The sequence below is a fragment of the Eretmochelys imbricata genome, chromosome 2 (genome assembly GCF_965152235.1).
Source record: "Eretmochelys imbricata isolate rEreImb1 chromosome 2, rEreImb1.hap1, whole genome shotgun sequence".
Lineage (NCBI taxonomy): Eukaryota > Metazoa > Chordata > Testudines > Cheloniidae > Eretmochelys > Eretmochelys imbricata.
Genome location: NC_135573.1, coordinates 59,756,365 through 59,781,303, shown reverse-complemented (window position 1 = coordinate 59,781,303; position 24,939 = coordinate 59,756,365). Strand labels below are relative to the sequence as shown.

Genomic DNA, 24,939 nt, shown 5'->3' with positions numbered 1-24,939 from the left:
TATCATATTTCTTCCAACAGGAATATCATCAATGACTTTTGGCACCAAGCTAATGTGGTGCTAAAGTCTGAAGCATGTACTATGACTGAAGCATCTACTACGACTCTTGCTAACATGAGCAATTTGTAACTATAGCAGATTTCCCCTAACCCCCTCCAGCCCCACTAAATTACAATATTTTTCAAAAATGCAATGAATTAGTTAAGGCCTTGATTAAATTTTGGCCTCTTCCTTTGTATTTGTTGGCTAAGTGGTCTAAGTAAAGAATACCAAAATAAATAGATTGTATGTGAAGACATAATGAAGATGTGGAAAAAACCTTAGCAAAATACTGCCATATGGCTGACCTTAAAAGTTGGCACATCTCTTGACAATATTGCTTTAACATTTTTCTGATGCTATATTACATCACCATGCCTTGGTTCAAAGTTGGTGAATGGGGCCCAATGTGATTTCCATAAGTAAAAATGACAAGGATGTTCTTTCAGTAATTTCCTTGTATTGAGATGTAAAACTCCTTGTTAATGTAAACATCCATTTGTAAAATATAATGAAACATTAAACATAAGGCATAGGTTGGAACCATAATGGCAAAGAAGATATTAAATAAACTAAAAACACCAACATTTATATCCAACACTGACCAAACCTACCAGGTTGAAAGGAATAAGTGGGATCTACCATTGTCACTGTTGATTAAAATTTGAATGAACTGAAGTTGTAATGTTTGCACAGAAATAATCTGGAGTATGTTTTTAAGGAGATCAAGAGGTTAGTTGGCTCCACTATTGTTATGCTTCAGAGTAAAGTTATGGTATGATTGCAAGTTTGTATTGGTCCGCTTGTACTATACCTGGCCAAAAGTTCTGTAAAGTGGCACAGGGAGGTGTAAATTACACCTTGCTGCACCAGCAAAAGTGCCTTGCAACCCTGAGGGTTTATCTTAATTTACATAGTGTTATTGCTGCCATCTGCCCTAAGGCTTTCTGTGAGGGGGGAGGGGCAGCTTTAAATCATGCTAGAGCCACATAAAGTCTCCAGTGGTTTAGCAGCATTTAAGAGGATGCTGCCACTGTGGTCATGCCCCCTTTTCTAGGCATCACCATCCACTTTTCAGGCCATGCTGGCTCCTCAACATATGGAACTGGAACAGCTGTGTGCTGGGAACACTAGGGACCTTTAGCAGGGTTTACACTAGTGCAAACTCTGAAGTGAATGTGGCCCTCAAAATATAAATCATTTCCATTCAAAGGGTTTATGGAAAATTGTTATCCCAGCTCTGCCTCCTAAATGATAGAAACCTACTTTGGTATGTCCCTGAAATGCACAGCATCAGAGAACGCTCACAAGAGTCACAACATTTTATTATCATAATAACCTTTGGCTTATTTGTGCTGGTTTTCATTCTCATTCATATCGTTATCAAATGAATGTATTTATATGGTGCTATTTATGTTCATGGTTATTTACAATGTTTGTCACTAAATTTCAAATATTCAGTGCCTCGTGTACTTGGTAAGTAATGATGCAGTATTGCTTTGGCCTTTGGCACATTATGGCCTGACTGGTAGTTACTGATATTGGTGGTGTTGCAAATACTGTAGATCAGTGGTTCCCAAACTTGTTCCGATGCTTGTTCAGGGAAAGCCCCTGGCGGGCTGGTCTGGTTTGTTTACCTGCCGTGTCCGCAGGTTCGGCTGATGGCGGCTCCCAGTGGCTGTGGTTCGCTGCTCCAGGCCAATGGGGGCTGTGGGAAGCGGCAGCCAGCACAAGCGGCCGAACAAGTTTAGTAACCACTGCTCTAGATCTTTCCGTCAAAACATGACAAAGTGTAACACCGACAGACCCCGGTCGTCGTCGGGCGGGATCAAATCTGGGGCCTCTGGAGCTTAGTGCATGAGCCTCTACCGCATGAGCGGAAAGCCAACTGGCTGTTAGCTAAAGCTGTAGAGCAGACTCATTTAACTCTCTCTAAGTGGTCTCGGTACCATTAGATGGGACAGAACACCACACCCAGAAGGTATGTGGGTTGCAAAAACATTTGATAAACTGATCACAAACCGGGGGATAGATTCTACCCTCATTTATTTCATTAACTTCACTGGCAGTTGAAGGCATATGTTGACGGAAGAATTTGGATAAATGAAAATGTGTATGGGTATATAGTGAATGCATGGAAATATATGGGTGTATATTTTTTAAGTCATACATATTGCTGTCGTTTATATATCTACTCACATAAATTGTGTATGTCTTCATGTAGGAGTCTCTGTGCATAATTGTATGACTCTCTATAGTTACAAAGACATATGCAGTGTGTGTGTGTGTGTGTCTTTCTGTACATACATAAACATACACAAACATATACATGGACATTTATATAAGGAAAATGTATCTAAATACTCAATAATAAAACTATAACATAGGGCCACATTCTGATCCCTTGCCCCACAATGAACACACTTACTAGCTCCTTATGCCCTGGGTAGTACCATTGCTTTTAATTGAACTGCTCATAAAATAAGGTGTTATTCAACAGAACTACAAATATTGTAATCTGGCCCTAAATAACTATGGTCTTGATCCTTCAAACACTGATTCGTGTGAGTAATTCCATGCATGTGGATAGTCCTAATGAGTTCATTGGGTCTGATGCTGAGAACTCACAGCTGCCACTGAAGTTGCAGATGCTCAAAACCTCTCAGGATCAGGACCAGTGGGGGCTATTCATATGTCTGAAATTAGCAGAATCAGATCTACATTTGTATAGTTTAAGGTCTTCTCCAGATATTCTACTTTGCCACTTGGGACCAAATAGGAATAATGTTAATTAAAATGGGAGTGCTATGGAAGCAAATTTGAAAACTGAAAATGGTACCATCATTCAAAAAATAGCATCACTAAATAAATATGCCAATTAAAATCTTGAACAGCTTTGATAGTGTTGATTCATATGATTTAATATATGGCCAGTTTCTCTTTCCTGTGCAAATCTGGACCTTAAAATTTTAGATTTTTCTTTATCAGCATAGCATTCTAAAGTTGTATGGTCAAATCTAGCAAAGAATTTATGCTTCACAAGAGTCGGATACTTAAAAGGTGGTGTTCATTGTTTTGAATAGATCTGAAATAATATAAAATATTCTGTATAACAGTGTATTTTGAAGAATTATATTTATTTCTTGTGAAAATAGCAAAGGTAACTACAGTACATACAACTAGTTTTTACTGTTTAAAAAAACACTAGGTCTTCGGATGAAATATTTTTGGCAATGTAATAAAGTAAACTCTATGTTCTGATATGTTTTTAATTAATCTTTTTGCTCATTGTTTTTATGACTAAGACCTGAACATCTGGTCATATGTTTTAGTTTATCTCAAACAAACAGATAAAAAAACCTATCAAGTTTATCTCCATAGTTTTATGTTTTTGAAGACATTTTTTAAAAGCATGTTGAACAGTTCCAAAAACCTGAAGGTAACTGAATATCACAGTGTGCAATAGTCGAATGACTGGGTAGGTATTTTGCCTGTCAAGATCCCTTCCAAATGGCGTATAATGCTGCCATGATTTAGTTACCTTTCCTGACAGGAAGACTTCTTGCAATGATACAACAGCATTGGAAATGTTGGTCAGGAAATGCAGAGATATTTCCAGAAGTGCTGCTTTTCAGAGATATTGGGCCACATTTTATGTTGATTTAAAGTGAGTGCAATCCCACTAAAGTCAATGGGACTACGCAGCATGTAAAACATTGCAGAATTTGGTCTGATAATGCTGCCTCAATTTGAGCACCAGTTTCGATGCAGGTATATCTTTGCTTTAAACTACTAGATATTTTTAATCTAATCCATCTCTTACCCATTTGTACCTTAAAATAAATAGTGTTTCACAATGAATATTTTTATATAAAGCCAACATTTTTATTAATTGCACTTTAAACTTTAAAGCGCCATTTAATTACCTAAATTAGGAGAACATATCATTCCAACTTTCTTTTAATACTTTAGATATAAATGTAAAACTACATTTAAAGATTCTAGTTTTCCCCTTTCTTTTTACCTGCATTTAGTATCAACCTGTTTGGGACGTGGATGTCATGTATGTCAGAAACGGAGGGTCTCCAAGCCAGAAACTCCTGAAAGACTCCTTAGCCGCAAAAGAACTGCAGACCATGGAAAAACATCTAGCTGGTGCGTATACGGACAAGGAATTAGGAAACACCAAACCCTACTCACTCAAGTAACCCCGCTGAAATCAGTTGGACTAATCATGTGTGTAAGGAGAGGAAACATTGGCTGAGACACTGACAAAAGTGGATGAGAAATTGAACTGTAACCTCTCTTTCTGTTCGTTTGCTATTTAGTTGAACAGGGGGAAAAAGATATTTATTTGAAGCCAAAGATTTTAAACTTGACTGTGTATGGTAAGGTAATTAAAAAACTATCCTGACAATTTCATTACATATTTATTCCCATAGCTCAGTCAGACCTCAGGTGGTAGTGAATTATTGTTGCTCGACCTCCAGGGTATAAATCTTCCAAAAGACTTCAGCAGACCAGTGTATTAATAAAGCATTGGCCTGAGGGATGAGCCAGCCAGGACTCTGAGAGATTTAATGGGAGTTCTGGTTGATGAGGATTAGGGCCATTGTGTGTAATAGAATCTCGGCTACAGTAGTGATAGTGGTAATTTTTTAAAGAATACAGTAAAGTAAACCAAAGTTTGGGTAAAAGTATTTTCATTGTTTCTTGAAAAATGTACTGGGAAATTTAGAATACAGTTTCCTCTTTTTTTCATTGTAATGAGTATTTTCTTGCTTCAGCTTTAAATATTTGATAAATGATTCAAAACATACACCCCTTCAGTTGTAGAATAAATCCAATTTACTCTGGATTATTGGTTAAATTAAACAATGAATAACAGGAAAATATTTTTGCAGTATGCATCCTTTTAAAGGGCACACATAGGGCCCTGCAGGCCTCTTATATATGTGCTGCATGTCATAGATTCATAGATACTAAGGTCAGAAGGGACCATTATTGATCATCTAGTCTGACCTCCTGCAAAACGCAGGCCACAGAATCTCACCCACCCACTCCTGCGAAAAACCTCTCACGTATGTCTGAGCTATTGAAGTCCTCGTGACCGCACCATAGAAAATAATAAGCCTGTCTTTTAACAAATGTGACATTGGAGGCATGAAGATGTGGCACAGGCAAAAAAAGGTAAGTTATGATATAAACCTAATTTCAGATCACTTTTTTCTTAGAAACCACTTGGCTGCTTCTGCAGTTTAGATGTGAAGAAATAAATACAGGCATCCTGATCTTAGGGGTGAGGAGTTCCTGAATTCTAATCCCAGCTGTTTAACTGATCTACTGTGTAGCCCTGGGCAATTCAATTACATACCTGCCTCCATTCCCCCCTCTGTAAATTGTACAATACCAGCCGCAGAGAGCAGTTGTGAGGGGAGGGTTAGTTAATTAGTGACTGAGCGTGCTAAGGACTAAGAGTTTTTATTTGGACATTTCCAAGTATTAACAGATCAGGAAAACTATTGTGTTGAATTTTATCCTATTGTGAGCAAAATGTTGCTTTGCAGATCTGCTAAGACTTGATTTTCATATTTCATAGATTGTAAAGCTGGAAGGCACCACTGTGATCATCTAGTGTGATCTCCCAAATAGCACAGGTCATAGGACTTCCCTGAATTAACTTTGACTTTGAGGGTCTTGTCTTCTTGGGCCAAATCTTGAGAAACTTAATCAGGGCCAGATTGTACTAAACAAGTATGCAAGGTAGAGAGAGGGAGCTATGAGCTTCTCCACTACTCTTCCCAAGTCCACTGTACCGGGACAGAGTCCTTGTACTCAGTGGTAACAAGAATTCTATATAGCTATTCCTACTTTCAAGACTGGCTTCTGTGAAGGCACTGGGGAAGGCCCTGGCAAGGACATAGCCCTCTAACCTCAGTGGCCAGCAGAGCAGAGTTGCTGCACTTCCCCAATGCTCTGAGAGCCATTGTAGCTGGGGCTGAAGCAGAATAGGGTATTATGACTTTATAGTTTTAAACTAACCTTGTCTCTCTACTGGCCCAGGTGATATCACACAAAGCGTTTACTCTTTGTAGCCCTGGACTTGAGTAAGCAAATGTGAAAATCCCTACAAAGGGTTGGAATTTGCATTTGTTTAATCCAAATATCTGACACCTATAGAGGTCCTTAGCCTAATTAACTACCCTCCCTCCCACTATACCTACATTTACCCTGTCTCATTTTTTTGAGAAGCCTAAAAGCTTAGCATTCCTTTCATTGAACTTCTAGGTGCAGCCAGGGAGCCCATTTAGCAACATTTGGGACGGTTGGTATGCCTGCTTTCCCCCATGATAACTTATCCCAGGAGGTTTCCTTGCCGTCATGATTGCCAGAGTGCCCAGAAGGCCCTTTCTGCAAATTCTTGGGGCATCTTACCTTTCTGTAAACTTTTGGGGTTGAAAGCAAGCCTGCTCCTTCCCACACTTATTGGGGGCTGACTTGGTGTAGCAATCAAAGTTAGCTCTGCCCAAATTTGTCAGTGCGCGTGGTCTGATGACCACTCACCCATGCCTTTGTGGAACTGTGGAATCCAGAACTCTTCCCCTTGTTCCTGCTGCTTCTGGTGATTTGATAATGTACCATTGACATGGCTTCAGGCTGAGCTGCATGTTAGACCTCTCTTTTTGTCTCTCTCAAGTGCATCTCTTAGGTGACAGGCCTGGCTTCCTGCATCTTTCTCAAGGGTCGACCATGTAATTCAGCTACTTTGGGACTGGACTCCAGGTGGCAGCCTCTCTGATTCCTGACCCTGTTAATATGACAGGCCCACCTGTGTCTAGCTCCTGTAAGCATGTTTCCTCCTAGAGTCTGTAACAGCAGCTGCTTAAAGTAGCTCAAAAACAGTTTTCCTTAAAACAAATCATTATGTATTCACCCAAAAGGTACAAAACATGCAGAGCAAAGAGTTAAAACAAACAAAGAAAAACAGAAAAGACCTATGTACCTATTTTTCCTTACCTAAGCTTTAATCTTACCTTGCAAGCTTTGGTAAGTTCCATTCAACCCAGTTACTCCCACCTCTCAGTTGGGAGAGGCAGTCTGCTTGCTTCAGTTTGTCTCATTCTCAGTGTCTCTGTCAGCATCTTCTCCCTCAGCAGCTGCTGACAGCCCACTCAATCCCCCTTCTTCCATAGGCAAGCATTGTCAAGATTTTAATACCCTCTTTGATCCTAGGCTTAGGTCTGGGAAGGTCTAATCATTTCCCCATTGTTTCCTCAAGGACCCTTAGTATTCTCTGGGCCAGACCTTATCTTTTGCCCTTGTTTCATATCCTGTTTCCTTCCCCCCCCCAACAGCCTCCTTTGATTTAACTCCTTGCAGTCTGTCAGGATAATATCAAACAGGCAAACAGGTAAAGCTAATGTACTCAATGCTTTTTTTGCCTCTGTCTTCACGAACAAGGTCAGCTCCCAGACTGCTGTGCTGGGCATCACAACATGGGGAATAGATGGCCAGCCCTCTGTGGAGAAAGAGGTGGTTAGGGACTATTTAGAAAAACTGGACGTGCTCAAGTCCATGGGGCCGGATGAGTTGCATCCGAGAGTGCTAAAGGAACTGGCGGCTGTGATTGCAGAGCCATTGGCCATTATCTTTGAAAACTCGTGGCGAATGGGGGAAGTCCCGGATGACTGGAAAAAGGCTAATGTAGTGCCAATCTTTAAAAAAGGGAAGAAGGAGGATCCTGGGAACTACAGGCCAGTAAGCCTCACTTCGGTCCCTGGAAAAATCATGGAGCAGGTCCTCAAAGAATCAATCCTGAAGCACTTACATGAGAGGAAAGTGATCAGGAACAGTCAGCATGGATTCACCAACGGAAGGTCATGCCTGACTAATCTAATCGCCTTCTATGATGAGATTACTGGTTCTGTGGATGAAGGAAAAGCAGTGGATGTATTGTATCTTGACTTTAGCAAAGCTTTTGACACGGTCTCCCACGGTATTCTTGTCAGCAAGTTAAGGAAATATGGGCTGGATGAATGCACTATAAGGTGGGTAGAAAGTTGGCTAGATTGTCGGGCTCAACGGGTAGTGATCAATGGCTCCATGTCTAGTTGGCAGCCGGTGTCAAGTGGAGTGCCCCAGGGGTCGGTCCTAGGGCCGGTTTTGTTCAATATCTTCATAAATGATCTGGAGGATGGTGTGGATTGCACTCTCAGCAAATTTGCGGATGATACTAAACTGGGAGGAGTGGTAGATACGCTGGAGGGCAGGGATAGGATACAGAGAGACCTAGACAAATTGGAGGATTGGGCCAAAAGAAATCTGATGAGGTTCAATAAGGATAAGTGCAGGGTCCTGCACTTAGGACGGAAGAACCCACTGCACAGCTACAGACTAGGGACCGAATGGCTAGGCAGCAGTTCTGCGGAAAAGGACCTAGGGGTGACAGTGGATGAGAAGCTGGATATGAGCCAGCAGTGTGCCCTTGTTGCCAAGAAGGCCAATGGCATTTTGGGATGTATAAGTAGGGGCATAGCGAGCAGATCGAGGGACGTGATCGTCCCCCTCTATTCAACATTGGTGAGGCCTCATCTGGAGTACTGTGTCCAGTTTTGGGCCCCACACTACAAGAAGGATGTGGATAAATTGGAGAGAGTCCAGCGAAGGGCAACAAAAATGATTAGGGGTCTGGAGCACATGAGTTATGAGGAGAGGCTGAGGGAACTGGGATTGTTTAGTCTGCAGAAGAGAAGAATGAGGGGGGATTTGATAGCTGCTTTCAACTACCTGAGAGGTAGTTCCAGAGAGGATGGTTCTAGACTATTCTCAGTGGTGGAAGAGGACAGAACAAGGAGTAATGGTCTCAAGTTGCAGTGGGGGAGGTTTAGGTTGGATATTAGGAAAAACTTTTTCACTAGGAGGGTGGTGAAACACTGGAATGTGTTGCCTAGGGAGGTGGTGGAATCTCCTTCCTTAGAAGTTTTTAAGGTCAGGCTTGACAAAGCCCTGGCTGGGATGATTTAATTGGGGATGGGTCCTGCTTTTGAGCAGGGGGTTGGACTAGATGACCTCCTGAGGTCCCTTCCAACCCTGATATTCTATGATTCTAGGTGAACTGGGGTATGTATTTATAAAATAAAAATACATGTAACTCCCTCATACTCCACTGCAATTCTCTGGCACTAGCAGAAAGGGTAATGAGATATTCTGAAATGTCTTATCTGTCCTCACCCAGTTGTTTGGGTTGTTGGGAGCTGGCATTCGGTTGTAGAATCCTTTGATAGTCTATTTTCCTGTTGCTGGATATACTAGAATACAGAATCTTCCTGGTCAGTTCACCATGGCCAACCTTCTTCTACTACCTGTACTCCAGGGATAAGGTACAGGGTCACAAAATCCTCTTCAATGGTTGCTCCCTCACATCCAGCCTTCCTTCTGTTTACCACTCCCAAGGGTTGGGCATGTCACTGCCCCTTCCTGTGCCTCAGTTTCCCCATCTGTATAATGGAAATAATGATATTAAGCTCCTTTGTAAAGTGATTTTGAAATCTACAGCTGAACAGTGCTATATGAGATCTAGGTATTTTATTTTATTTTATTTCATTTTATTTGAGAATGGATCTTGTTGATCATCTGTTTCCCTGTGACTGGTTTTCTCCATTTGTCTGTGTATCAGGAATGGGGTTTTGGAATATGTAGACTTGCCTGGCCAGTTCGCTTTATTTACAAAATCTAAACTTGCAGTATTTGGGTTTGGTTCAGCAGATGTGAATGCATCATTTTTAGCAAGTTCAAATTTTCACCTATACAGTGCCCCCATCCTTCCCTGCAGACTGCACAGTAATGCTTTCATCTAAATGCCCGTCACATAAGTTACAGCTGTCCAGTGGCAGCTTTATATTATACACAGGGTGAGAGGCTTTTTTGTTGGTAGCTAATTCAGGCAACTTTTCTGTTTGGTTTGAAGGAATAGTTCTGTGGTCTTGAATGTGTTTTATCACAAAAAGAACTTTTTAATGCATTAAAAACCTTATGAATGTGTTGTGAATCAAACTGTTGTTCTGGTATTTCTGATATGTAAGTAGGAAGCCCTAGGATCACTCTGTTACCCACATGTTATTTTCATTTAAATAACATTAACAGGAGGTTTTCTGACAAAATCCCAAGTCATGTCCCAACTACAGTATTTGATGTGTATCAAATAATAATGTAGTGTTGGTAATTCAAAACTAGGTTTATTCATTTAGTTGGAAAAGTTGATGTTGAAGCAAAATCCACAGATGTGGTATGTATTAAATAAAACTGAAAAGTTTTGTTGTGGAAATCTTTTTAATTATATATGGAGAAAGTGATTAAAATAGCTTTTTCTGTAGAATCAATCACTAATTTAAAATCATGGAAACATGGACAAAGAATATGATGTTTATAGAACTCTTAGTAAAGCATGGATATTTCAGATCAGTTTTCCAGCATGATCTCCTCTTAATCAAGGTGAGGAAGTTAGAGAGCTTAGTCATTTTGCAACGATACAGGTTAATTTTAAAAAAAAAATTTTAAAAAAAGACATACCACATTTGGTTTAAATTATGAAACTTACATTATTGTTTGTTGACCCCTGAGATTTGAACCAGATATCTTATAAATTTCAAAGTGACATGTATTGATTTTTTCTTAAAACATACAGTAATTATTTCAAAAGGTAAAATGAAAACAACTGCTTGATTTTAATGAGGGCGATGTTTCATTTAAATTATTTTAAGTTTAAAGCAACAATAAGAAATATCCTTAACTGTCTACTAAATATATAAACAATAATGACCCTTGTAAATTTGCTAGTAGGAAAACATTTGATCATTAAAGAGTCTGGATATTATATCCTTTGAGATTTCACTGACAATTTCAGTCCCTCTTCTTTAGTACCAGTCTTCAAACATGTTGAATATCTTATTTTAGACTAGCAGACACAATTTATGTTTTTTATTTTAAAAAAAGTAAATGAGTAAAATATTTAATAAAATATGAGCACCTTTTAATGCGGACCAATTCTACTTGTGTGTACTCATAATTTTTAAATGTATAGTATAAACACTGTGCATATTTGGTAAACACAGGTGGAAGTGGATGAGAATAGATTCTAAATTATAGTATTGGAAAATCAGATTTGGGATTGCTGTAGGATTCCTGGTATCCTGAAGTCTTTGCTGTCAAGTCACAAATGCAAAATTTTCTGAGGGTTGGAGGCTTCATTATACACACAGAGCTTGCAGTCCATGGGGCTATGCCAGTTCCCACCTGCTGAGAATGTTGCTTATACTGTTTAAAGCAAAATGGCACTGCTGTTGGTTTTACAGGAAACCGATTGTGTGTATCAAAACCAAGTTAAATAGAGTCATCTGCCAGTGAAGGTGTGAAATTGACAACAGTGGTGAAACATAAACTAGATGATTCAACGAATGTCTTGTCAAATTCCTTGACATTTTTACTTGTGAGGGCTTTCATTTTGCTAGCGTAGTAATTTACCAAACTACCATTGCTTTAACTTTTTTGGACACACTGTAATGATATCATTTACCTGTAAATTAGAAACATAAATATCTTTTGAATGAATTCAGAAGCAAAGATTCTTCACTAACACTGAATTGTCCTGGCCTAGATGGGGGTTTTATTTTTTATACCTTAGAAAGGGAAACTCCCACTGAACTGACTGAGTGTTTGGCTTGTGTAAAGCTGAAATGGACCCTTTATGGACCAAATTCTAATGCATGGCTTCTGCTGAAGTTAGTGAAACCTGTGCATTTTCAAACTGTGTGTCTGTGGAATTAGATGCTAAAATAGATTGGAGCCACAAAATTCAGATCCAGAATGTGTCAAAATTCCAAACACATCAGAGTTCAAGTGTGTTTGGTCAGTTATAAGGATAGGATCCAAGAGTAAAATTTAGATTGTGAATCAGGTTTAGATTCTACCCTCACAAGAGCTGAGGTTTGCTCAGAGCCAGAGTTTTGCACGTCTTTATTTGTTACTACAGAGTAACCTCACCAAAGTTAAAGGAATATAACTTGGGGAAAATAATGGAGGTTATTATTGGTTTTAATGCTTTTCATATCAAGAAAAGATAATTACAAAGTGATGTCATTTCTGAGGTATGAACTTTGGAGGAGAAATGGCTTGCAAAAACATATATATTTTGGATTGTTAGTTCTGTCTGTCTTCCATTTGCAGGGATGGCTGAGAGGTGATGCGTAGGTTCTCTCTCCATAACCTCAAGCTGCGTTCACCATTCATTCATACTTTCAATCAATTTTAAAATCATGAAGAAGAGAGATTACTGTATATAAGTTAGGCTTCTCTACATGGACAGACAGTGTGCAGCAAGCCAGGGTATATATCTGCAGCACTTTAGCCTGCTGTGCCTAACTGTCCATATAGACCCTATACTAAAAATGGTTTCAGAGTAGCAGCCGTGTTAGTCTGTATTCGCAAAAAGAAAAGGAGTACTAGTGGCACCTTAGAGACTAACCAATTTATTTGAGCATAAGCTTTCGTGAGCTACAGCTAAGCTTATGCTCAAATAAATTGGTTAGTCTCCAAGGTGCCACTAGTACTCCCTTTCTTTATACTAAAAATGCTCTTTGAACTACTGTTTCAAACAGCAGAACATCAAAGAGCCCTATGGAACTTTTAATGCACCATCACAGGGTCCACATGACAGTTTAGTGTGCAACAGGCTAGAGCACTGTACGTTCAGACCCTGGCTTGACACGCACGAAATCTCCATGTGGACAAGTCCCCAGTGTATCCTTTTTTTACTTTAATGTTACTGTTGTCTTTTTTCTGTGTGCAGACATTGAAAAGGACCTAGCACTCTGGGAAGAAGCAAGTACTAGTCCACATAGTAATTTACTTACATCACATCATCCAGGAAATCTTCAAGCCACACTAGGCCAAAATTCAAGGCCTCAAGTGCCAAGTCAAACGGGGAAAAATATTCATCTGCAGCTGGAAGGAAACAAATCACTACCGGTCCCTACTACCAGCAGAGTGCAGGTCTCCAGTATCTCAAACAGTAGGCCTCAGACTCCCAATATACAGAACAACAGGCCTCCAACGCCGTTGACTCCAGGAAGCAGACCTGCAACCCCAAGTTTGTTGCCACGACCTCTTACCTCTAGCAACCAGGGAAATAAGGAAGGAATCCTTAGTATGCAAAGAAGCAGGTCTTTAACATCTAAGAGTCAAATTGGGAGGACCCTCGGCACTCCTTCAGGACTAGCTGTACAAATGAGCGGAGATGTTATAGGAACTGTTCCTCAAAGAATCAGTTTGTCAGAAGTAAGATTTTTAATATATTTATTTTTTACTAATTTTAAGACCATAAAAACTATAAAATTAGGATGTGAGGGTCTTTTATTTGTATTTTAGTTCCTCATAGTTAGGCTTGGAGAAATATATTTATTTACTTTGAAACTTGATTTGATTTTTATTGGTATAAGTTGGTAAACTACAGCAGAATCGATGCCCACTGAGAGGAATACGATTTTTATGTGACTGCTTATGTACGGAATTTTAATCAAGATTTGTTTAGAAATGTAAGGGTTAATTATTTTTTCACAGAGCTGATTAATCTTACTTTTGTCCAACAGAAAAGCCACTCAAATATTTGACAGATAATAGTGATTACTTAAGTTTTGAATTGATAGATTTGCTTTATAATATCACAGAATTACTTTGAAATGAAAAAAAAAAGCTAACATAATAGAGCCAGTAGCTAATAAGTTTAATACTGCTTTGCAACCTGGACTGATCCATAGCATTAAAAAAAAGCTCGTTTCTTACATAGTAGTGGATTTTACGTTATTAGTCTGCGGTGAAAAGAAAGACAAGTTACTTTGGAAATTTAATTACCGAATTTAGAACACTTTTTAAATAAGATGGTTAGTACAGAGTCTGTAATGCTATTTTTCCAGAGTTATATTAGCATTTCCTTTAGATGAGCTATTTCTGCGAGTATATTACTGGCCTTAAAATAGGTTTGGAAATGACGTAGAGCATAAAAGATGTCAAATCAGGTGAATTATTTTAGAGCAAAAATTGAATAAAAATTGCTGCTGTTTAGAGAGTTCTGGAAAGAAGAAAAAATAGAGGTTGGTGCCTGATACTTTTATGATCCAATAAGCCCTATCAGGCCTCAACTATGCTATGCAGATGGGTAAACTGAGGCAAAAGTGACTCCACAGCTGTAGAAAGTAGGGAGCCAGGCACTCCCATTAGATCTGGCTGGAAAACTGACATTCCTCCCAACTAAAAATTTTGCATTTTTTAAATGGACTGAAATGAAATGCCACAAACATGAGATTTTTTTTGCAGGAAGGGTTTTTGAGGGAAAAAAAATCACTTGTGAAATTGACAAGAGTCTTTCAGCCCAGCTGCCAGAGACAGGCTGCTCAGCCTCCTTCCAGGAGCCAGAATGCCTGGCCACTCAGCCTCCCCACTCCTGCAGCTGTGTGCATGCCCAGACATTGACATGTAGATGTCTTGGGGGGTCTTTAATGCCATAAACTTAAAGACCTAGGGAGTTTAGGCACTGACAGTAGCTGATTAGACAGTAGCTGAGTAGGGCTTTTGTGAATACCAGTGGTGCCTAAATGTTGGACTTAGGCTCCTAAAGTGACAAGTGATTAAGTCCCTGTGAATCCCACCCGAAGTGCTTCCTCACTTGGTTATGGCATGTGCCTAGAAGGAACAAACATAACTTTTCCCTCTTATCCTCTTCTTTTACATAGCGCCTATACTGAAATGGGAGTGGAAACAACCACTATCGGTTATAAAGGCTGCAAAACAGTTTCCAATGTAAAATTCAATTTTCATATGTCAAAACTTAATCTGACCTCTCATGCAAATTTAAAAGGAAGAGCTCGGCCATGGTTTTCATGTTTTCCTGGGCCTTTCTACCGTGGCAGCCAGGGAGACTGCTGTCCATTGGCAGCATATTTGACCATGCTCCTCCTGCCTGGGAAACATACAACCTTAAACTGGTCCAGTCGTGCTTGATTTTAACCAGCAGCTTCTCCATACCTTGGAAACTCCATCCAAATGAGCAAGGCTCATGTCAGGAGCCACCTGACCATTAACCTTATCCACTTCAAAACCTCGCTGTGTTCCTGTCTGAGAGGTGGTCTAGTGAATAACGCTGCATCCCACAATTCCTACCTGCTTAGAGTCAAAATTATAAGGTGAACTAGGAAGTGGAAGAAACTTAAATATTAGGAATCCCCATTCGTATTAAGTAATTCCTGATGTATGGCATAAAAAACCCCAATCTCCAACAGTCAATGACTGCCTTCTCCATCCTGGTGATCTGCACTGGCTATAGTACAGGCACTTCCTATGCAAAAAGAATTAGCAATGAAAAGATTTGGGATAAACCTAAATGTGCAAAGGATCTCCAGGAGATAACCAAAGTCTGGACTTAAGCGGCGCTCTGCCCATGCAATATCCAACACCCCAACTTTTTAAGGGTGGCAGGGTAGGTGCAACACTCCACAAAATTACAACACTGAGCATATGAGCTCCACCAAGTGTCATCTTAGGGTGACCTTCTCACCTGCTTTCTTCTGATCTGTTCTGAAAAATGAAGGGAGAACTCAGACACCTGCAGGCCTCTGACACCTGCAGTCTTGTTATGGTTGTAGTTGTGATAGTCCTTGATTTTGATCTTCCCTTGCTGTGGCACCTGCCCAAATTTTGGTATCTGCCTCCTCATCCCCAAGCAGTACTGGAAGTCCCTCATAAACCTGCCTGCCTTCTCCTCATTGGCTTCTGTTCCCAGGTGGCCTTCCTTTGCTTATTGGGGGCAATGGAACATTGGCTGCCAGTGGCCTGGCCCCAAGCCCCACTTGTCACTCGCTAACCATGTCCCTGAATAACTTTCCAGTACTTGGTGGAGTCACCCTTTGGACATCCACTGGGGATGGCTGTGGTTAGAGGGAAAAGCTGTGATAGCAACTGCACAGTCATTGCCCCTTGCCCCCGAATTGAGAAAAATCAGCCCACGACTCTCTTACCTACCCAGACAATATGGGGACAGAGCCTGGCCACCAGAGCAATGCGACCTCCTCCATCTTTGTGATCAGGACACTGCCCTGTTAGCCGTGGGTACTCCTTTTTAGCTGCTGGCATGCCGTGGCTCCAGGATGCTTAGAAAAGGAGAGGTGGGCTTTCTGAACATACCCAATAAGCATTTCTGCCCCATGACACTTAGTGCAGCTGGGAGAGAAATGCAACATAGCCCAGTACTCTCCCAGGCAGCTGTCTACAATGAGAAGTTTGCTGAATCCTCTTGGCCAATTAAGAGGCCACTCTGTATCCTAGGGGCAACCACATTGTTGTGGATTTGTTGGGAAGGATCAGGAACCCCTAACAAAAATTCCGTGCCAAATATGGCCTAGCTCTTCCTTTTAAATTTGCATGAGAGATTAGGTTAAGTTATGACATATGAAAATGGAATTTCACATTGGAAACTGTTTTGCAGCCTTTATAACCGATAGTGGTTGTTTCCACTCCCATTTCAGTATAGGTGCTATGTAAAAGAAGAGGATAAGAGGGAAAAGTTATGTTTGTTCCTTCTAGGCACATGCCATGAAAGAAGAACTTCCATTAGATGAGAGTGCACCGTGGCTATACTGCATTTACTGTACAGGATGCTAGCCTGAAAGCTTGAGAAAAAAGAAAATAGGCAATCTGTTCTTCTCACTTACCTGGGTGTAAATCAGGAGTAAATCTACATAAATAATTGTTAAAAGATGATGAACTAATTCAGTAAACGCTATTTTTAAAATATCTGTTAGTGCTCTAAGTACATTTCCTGTACAGCTTTTAATGTGCATCAAAGTTACATAAGGAAGGACTGAAATCTGAAAAGAAACTACTAGTAATAAATAAAATGCAGAGAAATTATTCTTTGGCTTGTGACAGAGCCCATATTCTAACCAGAACAATTCTTGCAAAATTTGGCAAAGATTTAATATGTCAGCTGTTAAGTTTTTTAAAAATGCCCAAGACTTTAGCACTTTGATCCCCCTCAAAAAGAATTATAAGTTGCCTTATGATCAGAGTACTTCAGCATATGAATGCCTGTCTCTTGGAATAGATAGCACTATACAGCACCAGCAGGTGTGTTATATTGCCAGCTCTGTTCAAGGGCAAATTGAATTACAACACAGAAATGTTACCTGGAGAAATAGCTTTTATTATCTCTCTAAAATTAATAAATCAAAGTTTTAAACCCTTTTGTACATACCTTTTTAGGCATTTAGTGTTTCCTTAAGTATTTTATGTAGTTTGACAAAGAAACGCTGAATTCTGTTTCTCTGTTCAGGACAGAATCCATTAGTATCTAACACAGTTCATTTGTAGTTCTCACGAACTGGTGTTGAAGGAAAAGAGCCCCATTGACTTTCTTATTTTCAGTTTCATTTCTTGAACAAATGGAATTTTACAATCACTTTGCATGTCTGAATAACTCAAAGTTGTTTTCGGTATATGTACATTTTTTTTGTAACGTGTCTGTTAACAAGAGAAAAGTTTAACTCGTTTGAGTTTACCATCGAGTGAGGCATTAACCCTTAACAGACAAATTCTGCTCTCGGCTAGCCTAATGTAAATCCAGAGCAAGTCCCTTGACATCAGTGGACTTACTGTGGATTTACACTGATGTAAACTGAGAGCCAGATCCTTATTCCTTCTCACATCCCTTTACCTGGGTAAGAGGGCTGGAATGGCATAAAGGGGATCTAATATGCTGGTTCTGGACATGGGTGGATTCTCCCCAACACAGGCGCTGGTATGGTGGGGATGGAGGGTCTCCGAACCACAGTATACAGATTTGTGGAGATTCTGAGCTGCAGCCCATAGTACAGCCCTGAGAGGCTGCTATATCTTAGACAGGACTTGAGAATTGTGTAAGTTAACTTGGGGACCACTCCATTCCCTGAAGCAGACCAGGACTGAAAGAGCACAAAAGTAGCTAAAAGTCTCCCCATCCCATTTGGGCTGCTGATTCTCTGCTGAACCTCAGAGAGGCACAATGCAGAATTTGGCTCTATGGCAAAGAGTTGTATTTATAAACTCATAGATGTTAAAAATTGGAATAAAGCAGTGAGATCTCCTACTCATCTCCCTGATAATGAAGGATTGTTCCCTATGTCACATTTTTGGAGTGAGTTGAACAAACTAATTTCTTTATAATTTTTCTTGGTAGATTACTACAGCTGGTTCAAAAATCACATTTATTCACTTTTTTAGTTACCCGTGTTCTTTACTGTTTGCTGTTGTCTGATCACTTACGGACAGATTCTGGAGCACTGTGTGTGTGCAATCCCACTCCTCCGCTAGTGATAGCACTGGGACTAGTAATGGAATTACTTAAGAGAATGTTGGCTATAGCTGTATCTCTATTTGGACAGCATATAGTCTTCCTTCTCCCCTTCCCATCAAAAGGGTCTCCCAGGCTTTTGCTGCTTTCCTTCAGTAGTTGGAGGCGGGGAAAAGAGGAAGAGGTTTCCAAAGCAGTGTGCTGGGGAAAGGGGAAGCAGGGCCCTCATGGCATCTCCTGCCCTTTCGCCCCCTTTCCCAAACACACACCATTGGTTTCCTTCTGGAGCTCCTGTTACTTTGTCCTGGCAGAAGAAGCAGGCACACAGAGTAGAATCCCTCTAAGCAGCTTTATTATACTTGAGTGGCTCTTCATACGTGGCAATAATACGTGGAAAAAAATTAAGAACCAAATTCATCCATGGAAGCTCTATGCATGCCTCAATGTTCAGTGCACTCTCTTCCACTTTTCTTCAGTACCGGCCATGTGCAGTATCCTGTTTCTTTATTAAAGGAATCAGTTAATAATGGACAACGAATGGACAATTCTACTCCAAAATCATAGGAATTCCATACATACCTTACATCATATCTCAGGCTAGTGAAGAAGTGTAGGACAGCGTTCCATATTCATGTATTTTATGCCATGGGGATCTCTTTGTGAGGTACTCTGCTTCTGTTCTGTAGCGTTGCTTTGAACAACTCTCCCTGTTCTGTCCTTATGCTTTAGGAAGATCGTGGAGTGACCAGATGATCAGGACTAAAAAAATGGACTAATCAGTGTGATAGCAGCATAAACAAAGCTCCTATGATGCAGGAATTCTGCTCCATAGACCAGAAAACTTTGCCCAGCTCTGCACTACAGTCACTGCAACTATTCTGACACTAAGAAAACAAACACTCATAATGCTAAAGTTTTTGGACCTCAGCTCTGTGCATAGCAACTTTCACTGTTGAACTTTAATTTTTGTTAATAGATGACTGGTTGAGTAAATAATTTACTCCAGAAAGGTTAGATCTTGTCCAGTCAGTCTTGTCTTTAGTTTATTGTAGCTGTATGAAACAAGCTTTGATTATGGTTTAAGATGGATTATATGATTTTTTAAAGCATTCCCTATTCATATGTAATGTAACAAACTCTGAGTATTTAGAGCAAGATTCTGAGGATCTAGTTCATGATCTTTATAACCTTTATTTTCAGTCAGACTGACCACTATGCCCTGAAATGTTAAGACCATCTATATACATTTGGTTGCTAAACTGTCCTTCCCCGCCTCTCTCTTTGAAACCCAAGAATATTGTAAAGAAAGTTGCCATTGTATTATTTTATATTAAGACCTGACTGTAAAAAGTTAAATAAACACATTCCCAGCTGTCTCTTAATAGTATTTACATATTGATGCCAATCATTTGTTCAAAGCCCCACTTCCATTATCCTGATAGCTTTGTGATGTGTTGGAGGTAAAAATATGTTTAAAAATTCTTCATGGTCCTGCTCCTGCTCCCATTGAAGTAATTGGCTTCAGTAGGCTTTGGATAAGGCTTTTGAGTTTTGATCTTGCACTGTAGAAGTCAATGGGAGTTTTGCCTTTGACTTCCATGGGAGCAGGATCAAGCCCCATTGGAACAAAACCTGTTCGCCTCTTATTGCATGGTATCTCAGGACCTACTCCTGGTAGTACTGGAATATATGGAGTATTGGTGTTCAGAACATGTTTCCATTGGGTTTTGTATGACTATTTCCAATATACATGTACAGGAATCCATAACAATATTAATTCAAAAAATAATCCTTTCTCAGATTAACAGGAGAAATAAAATGAGCCCAAAATCTTCAGAAAGCCTTTCCTTGCCTTATCTGAAAGGCATTTAAATTGTGGGTTATTTTGATGAGGGAGTGCTGGATTTTATTGAGGCTTTCATCTGGCCAATTAACTGAGATTGAAGTACTTGCTTCTATCAGTATTCAAAGCCAATCCTTCTATGTAATTTATCTAAAATATATCCTGTTTATGACAGGATGAATTCTTACATCAATTTCAGCTTGCCCACCAACCATGGATATTGCCAAGCGACACAGAGAGTGAAGGTGTGGAAGCAGATCAAGATAAATGTGAGTATGTTTGTTGGGAGCTGATGGTGCCTGAGAGAATATATGTAAAAATACTGTCTCCTCCCCCTCTCACTTTCATAGGGCCAAATCCTGCACCCGTTATTCACAGAAGTAATCTTTACTCCAGTGGGGCCATTCACAAAATGATTACTCACCTGAGTGAGGGTTGAAGGATTGCACATGTAGGAATGTTTGTGTAAAGAAGTCCTACAGTCAAGATCCTGCAAGTTCTTGAGTAGCCCTTATAGTATTATATTTTGCCAGAAGATGGGAATGGGCAACAGGGGATGGATCCCTTGATGATTACCTGTTCTGTTCATTCCCTCTGAAGCACCTGGCATTGGCCACTGTTGGAAGACAGGATACTGGGCTAGATGGACCTTTCGTCTGACCCAGAATGGCCATTCTTATGTTCTTATAGGAGCATAGTCTCTCTGAAGGCTGTTGATCCAATCATGTGAGTAACGGTCAACAGGATTATGACCTAAATAAGAGAACAAGTAAAGACAAATATACACACTATGAATCTCCATCCATTGAAACTTTAACCAGATCATATCTGGTTATACAATACCTATAAATAATCTTGTTGGAAATGTTAAATGTTCTGCAAATTGAATTTATTTTAAGCACAGCAGCTTGTGATCTGTCAGGCTGAAAATGTATGCTATTTCCTAATCTATTTTTGGCTTTATGGTTATAAAAAAAACCAGGCTGTTTAATCAGGTGCTTAGAGCACTTTGTACATGGAACTAGAACTGTTTGAACAAACAGCATTACAGTAAGAAATGCCAGGTTCCTACAGGAATAGTCACTGGAGAGTGATGTATAATTAATGAAGATAGTGTCTGATAAACAGAATACATTTTTCAAAATGATGTCACTTGAAAAATTGAAGAATTACATCTGTTCACACTGACTCTGCAAGTTCACAGTTAGCCTGTGGTTTGACTTTCATGTTACAATTTACACATTGAGATTCCCAAAGTAAAAAAATATGTACCTGTGACGTAGTTGGGACTCACCCAGTGGCGCCTTCTGCTGGTTGTCCTTGGGAATTAGCTCATCAACGTCTGGAGCACCCTCTGCCATCTGGTGATCCACCTTACCACCAGCCCCAGTCCCTCCCAGAACCCAGTGCCTCCTCCCACTGGGGTGCTGCCCCCTGGCAGTAAACCCCAACAATCCCTGAGGGTCTCCCCTCCCCAAGGAACCCCCACTCACTACCCCCACCTCATCTCAGTCTTGGCTACTGCCAGTCATCACTTAGCCCCGCTCCCCGGGGCAGACTGCAATGTATCAGCCACTCATCACAGGCGAGGGGGTTTGGACCTGCTGCCTCTGTCTACCTGTGGGCTGCCCCCTTGTAATCCCAGTATCTAATGGCCCTAATCTAGGCCTCACAGCCTGGGGGTTTCCAGGCCAGAGCTCCCCTGCTCCCAAGGCCTTTCCCCCTCAGCCCTGCTCCAATCTAGGTATTTCCTCAGCTCCCTGCAGCCAGGCCCTTCCCTCTCTGAACATAGAGAGAGACTCTCTGGCTAAGCTTCAGCCTAGCAGCCCCTTTATAGGCCCAGCTGCAGCCTGACTGGGGCATGGCCCCTCTGTGGCCATTTCCCCAATCACCCTAGCCTTTCTTGCCCTCAGCCCTGGCTCTCTCCCAGGGCTGGCTTTTAAGCCCCACAGGACAGGAGCGGGTAACCACGCCGCTACAGTACCCCTTCCCTCTCATTGTTACACTTCTGGCTGTTTTACCTCTATGTTAGTGCATAACCTATAGGCCCAATTGGTCAACCTTTTGTGAATGTGAAATTCTCACTTATTTAGTAGGTGTTCTGTGTCTGAAAAGCACGCCAGTGTAAAGGCCCAGATACTCACAACTAAGGGTATGTCTACACATCAGCTAGGAGGATGCTTCCCAGAGCAAGTAGATAGAAATGCATGAACTGTGCTCAAATTAGCACTCTAAAAGTAGCAGTGTGGCCACAGCACCATGTGTGGAGGTTTGGGCTAGTGTCCTGAGTACAGTCCTACCCAATTCCCTGAATATGTGCTCAGGCAGCTAGCCTGAGCCCCCTCCTGTGCCACTGAAACCTGCTACTTTTAGCACGCTAGCTTGAGCAGACCTAGCACGTCTGTTTACCTGTTCTGGGAAGCACCTTATCAGTGCTGTGTAGGTACACCCGGCGGGTTCTAAGAGGACCCTGTGCTTGCCCTCTGTGCAAGAGTTAATTTCACTTTGGGTTCACAAGTAATGCCGGATCAGTTGGTAATTAAATTCAGCCCACTGTATATCTATTGCAAAATCTTTGACACCTCTTTGGCACTTATCAACACAATTAGTTTTAGCTAGAACTTGTGACACAGAGAGCGGAGAACAAAAAATAATTGTAAATAATAGTTTCCTTTATGAAAGGGATTTAGGCTGTAACATGCTCTCATCTTGATTTTATGCCTACATATTATCTTGCATAATTACCTATTGCACTGTTTAAGTTAGGTCATTCTTTGTACTAACTAGGTAGAGAAGGGAGAACAAAAAATGTTTGATCTAAGCAATGTTGCACTGTATGTGACATCTGAGAATGGCAGGTTGGTTAAAAATCAGTTTTTTAAAAAATAATTATGTGGTAATAGCAGCCATCTGGAGGTGGAATGTTAGTGTTGTAGCCAAGCTCACGGTTCAGAACTTTAACTGCTAGAAAATAGGACCTGCCAGCACCCAGCTGCTGAAATGGCTGTAAAGTGAAGAGCCAATGAGAGGCCTGGCATACCTACTGATACCAGTTTTCAATGCTCACTGCAGGTAATGCAGCTGGCAAAGTATGGACAGATTCAATTTCATTTTTCATCCTAGAGTTAAGTTAATAAATAACACTTACGTCTGTGTGGACACTGTATATGTGATTTAGTGTTGAGGGGCCTGAAAGCTCGTAATTTATGGGTCTGAACAGAAAAGCTGCTGAATTAATCTTTACAATAGTAACACCTGTTCTTTGACTCAGCTTTTAATAAATTATATAAGGATAATATTTTCCACATTCTTTGGCTTCTTTGAGATAAAAGCTGTAAAGCCAGGTGTAAAACTAGTCTTGGGTAGTGGGAAAATTCCTCTAACAATGCGAAAAGTTAGGAGACAAATGATCTCAGTCACCTTGTGTTCTTTTATTTTATATTCTAATGAGCATTACACTGGGTAACATTTACAGAGTCGCCTACATTGCTTATAAGTCTAAAAGAAGACTTTCACAGGCACAATTAGCAATTTAGTGCCTAATTTCCATCAATTTTTAGTGGGAAATAGATGCCTAACTGACATTCGTGCCTTTGAAAATCTCCCCTTAAGTCCCATTTTCAAAAATTATTTAGGTGGTTACAAGCTGAAGTATTATTGAAAGTCAATGGGTCTTAGGTTCCAAGGGGACTTTTGGAAGTTTGAGTTAAGTGCCTAAGTCACTTAGGTGCTTTTGAAAATGTTACCCTTAGTTTGTAAAATAGTACAGGAAGAACCCAAAACAATTGGAAATAAATCCTTTTATTAACAGTTCAAATAAGTTAGGGCAAAGTGCAAATGAGTTTTCTTTGACATTAAATGCCAGGATAGAGACTTGTGGAACTCTTTATTTATTAAAAGAAAAGATAATGGAGAAAAAGAGAAATGTTATAGCAGTGGAGGAAAGAAAAATAGTGACCAACATTGTTGCTTGGTACCTAAAACAATGTTTTTTTTTTCTTTCAGGGTAAATATCATCTATTCATGGGTTGTGGCCACAGTTAATAGATATATCATGTGAATGTAGTAGTTGCCATTATAGTGTCAGACTTTATGAGTCTAACTCAACTCTCCATATTAAAAATATAACTAAACAACAAAATTAACCTGCCCTCTTCCCCCAAAAGAAGAAGCCTAATCTTTACCCTAATCTTTACCTAACCTTTACCCTAGTGTGGGTTAAGAAGAAAGTGTCATGACCTCTATAGCAATTAAAGCTCTTACAGCTACTGGGTTTATTCTCCCTTGATTTTCTGTATACTCTGAACTCCTGGTGATTGCACTAGGTCTGTGTGCTACGTTTGCACAGAACCTTGAACTTGCACAACATCAAAAACTTGAGATTCTCTTTTCATTTCAAATGGCACCCTAGGTACACCAAAAAATCAGCAGCCATGGGCTGATGCATTTTTCTCTTCAGATGCCACCATAGAGCCCCTCCACCCCTTACCATTCCTGTCTTCAGATGCCTGGTGTCTTGTTTTCCTTTCCCCTGAAACTTCAGAGAGTGCATGGTGGCCACGCCCTTCTCAGGAGGAGAGGTGTTCAGAAAAAAGCTTCCAATGCCTTAGGGTCTCTGGGGCTGGCAAGAAGCCCTTCAGAGGGTAGCAGGACCAGGATATAGCATCACACAGTAGCTAAAAAT

General features: G+C 40.4%; 1 protein-coding gene across 1 annotated transcript in view; it reads left to right on the top strand.

The window, feature by feature from the left end:
• C2H8orf34 (chromosome 2 C8orf34 homolog) overlaps window positions 1-24,265 on the top strand; it is a 228,313-nt gene extending 204,048 nt beyond the window's left edge. The window contains exons 11-14 of the mRNA XM_077808680.1: window positions 4,074-4,194; window positions 12,884-13,371; window positions 20,431-20,524; window positions 24,261-24,265. Of these exons, the coding sequence (XP_077664806.1) occupies window positions 4,074-4,194; window positions 12,884-13,371; window positions 20,431-20,524; window positions 24,261-24,265 (708 nt within the window). The remainder of the gene's footprint in view (window positions 1-4,073; window positions 4,195-12,883; window positions 13,372-20,430; window positions 20,525-24,260) is intronic.
• Window positions 24,266-24,939: the final 674 nt, after the last annotated feature.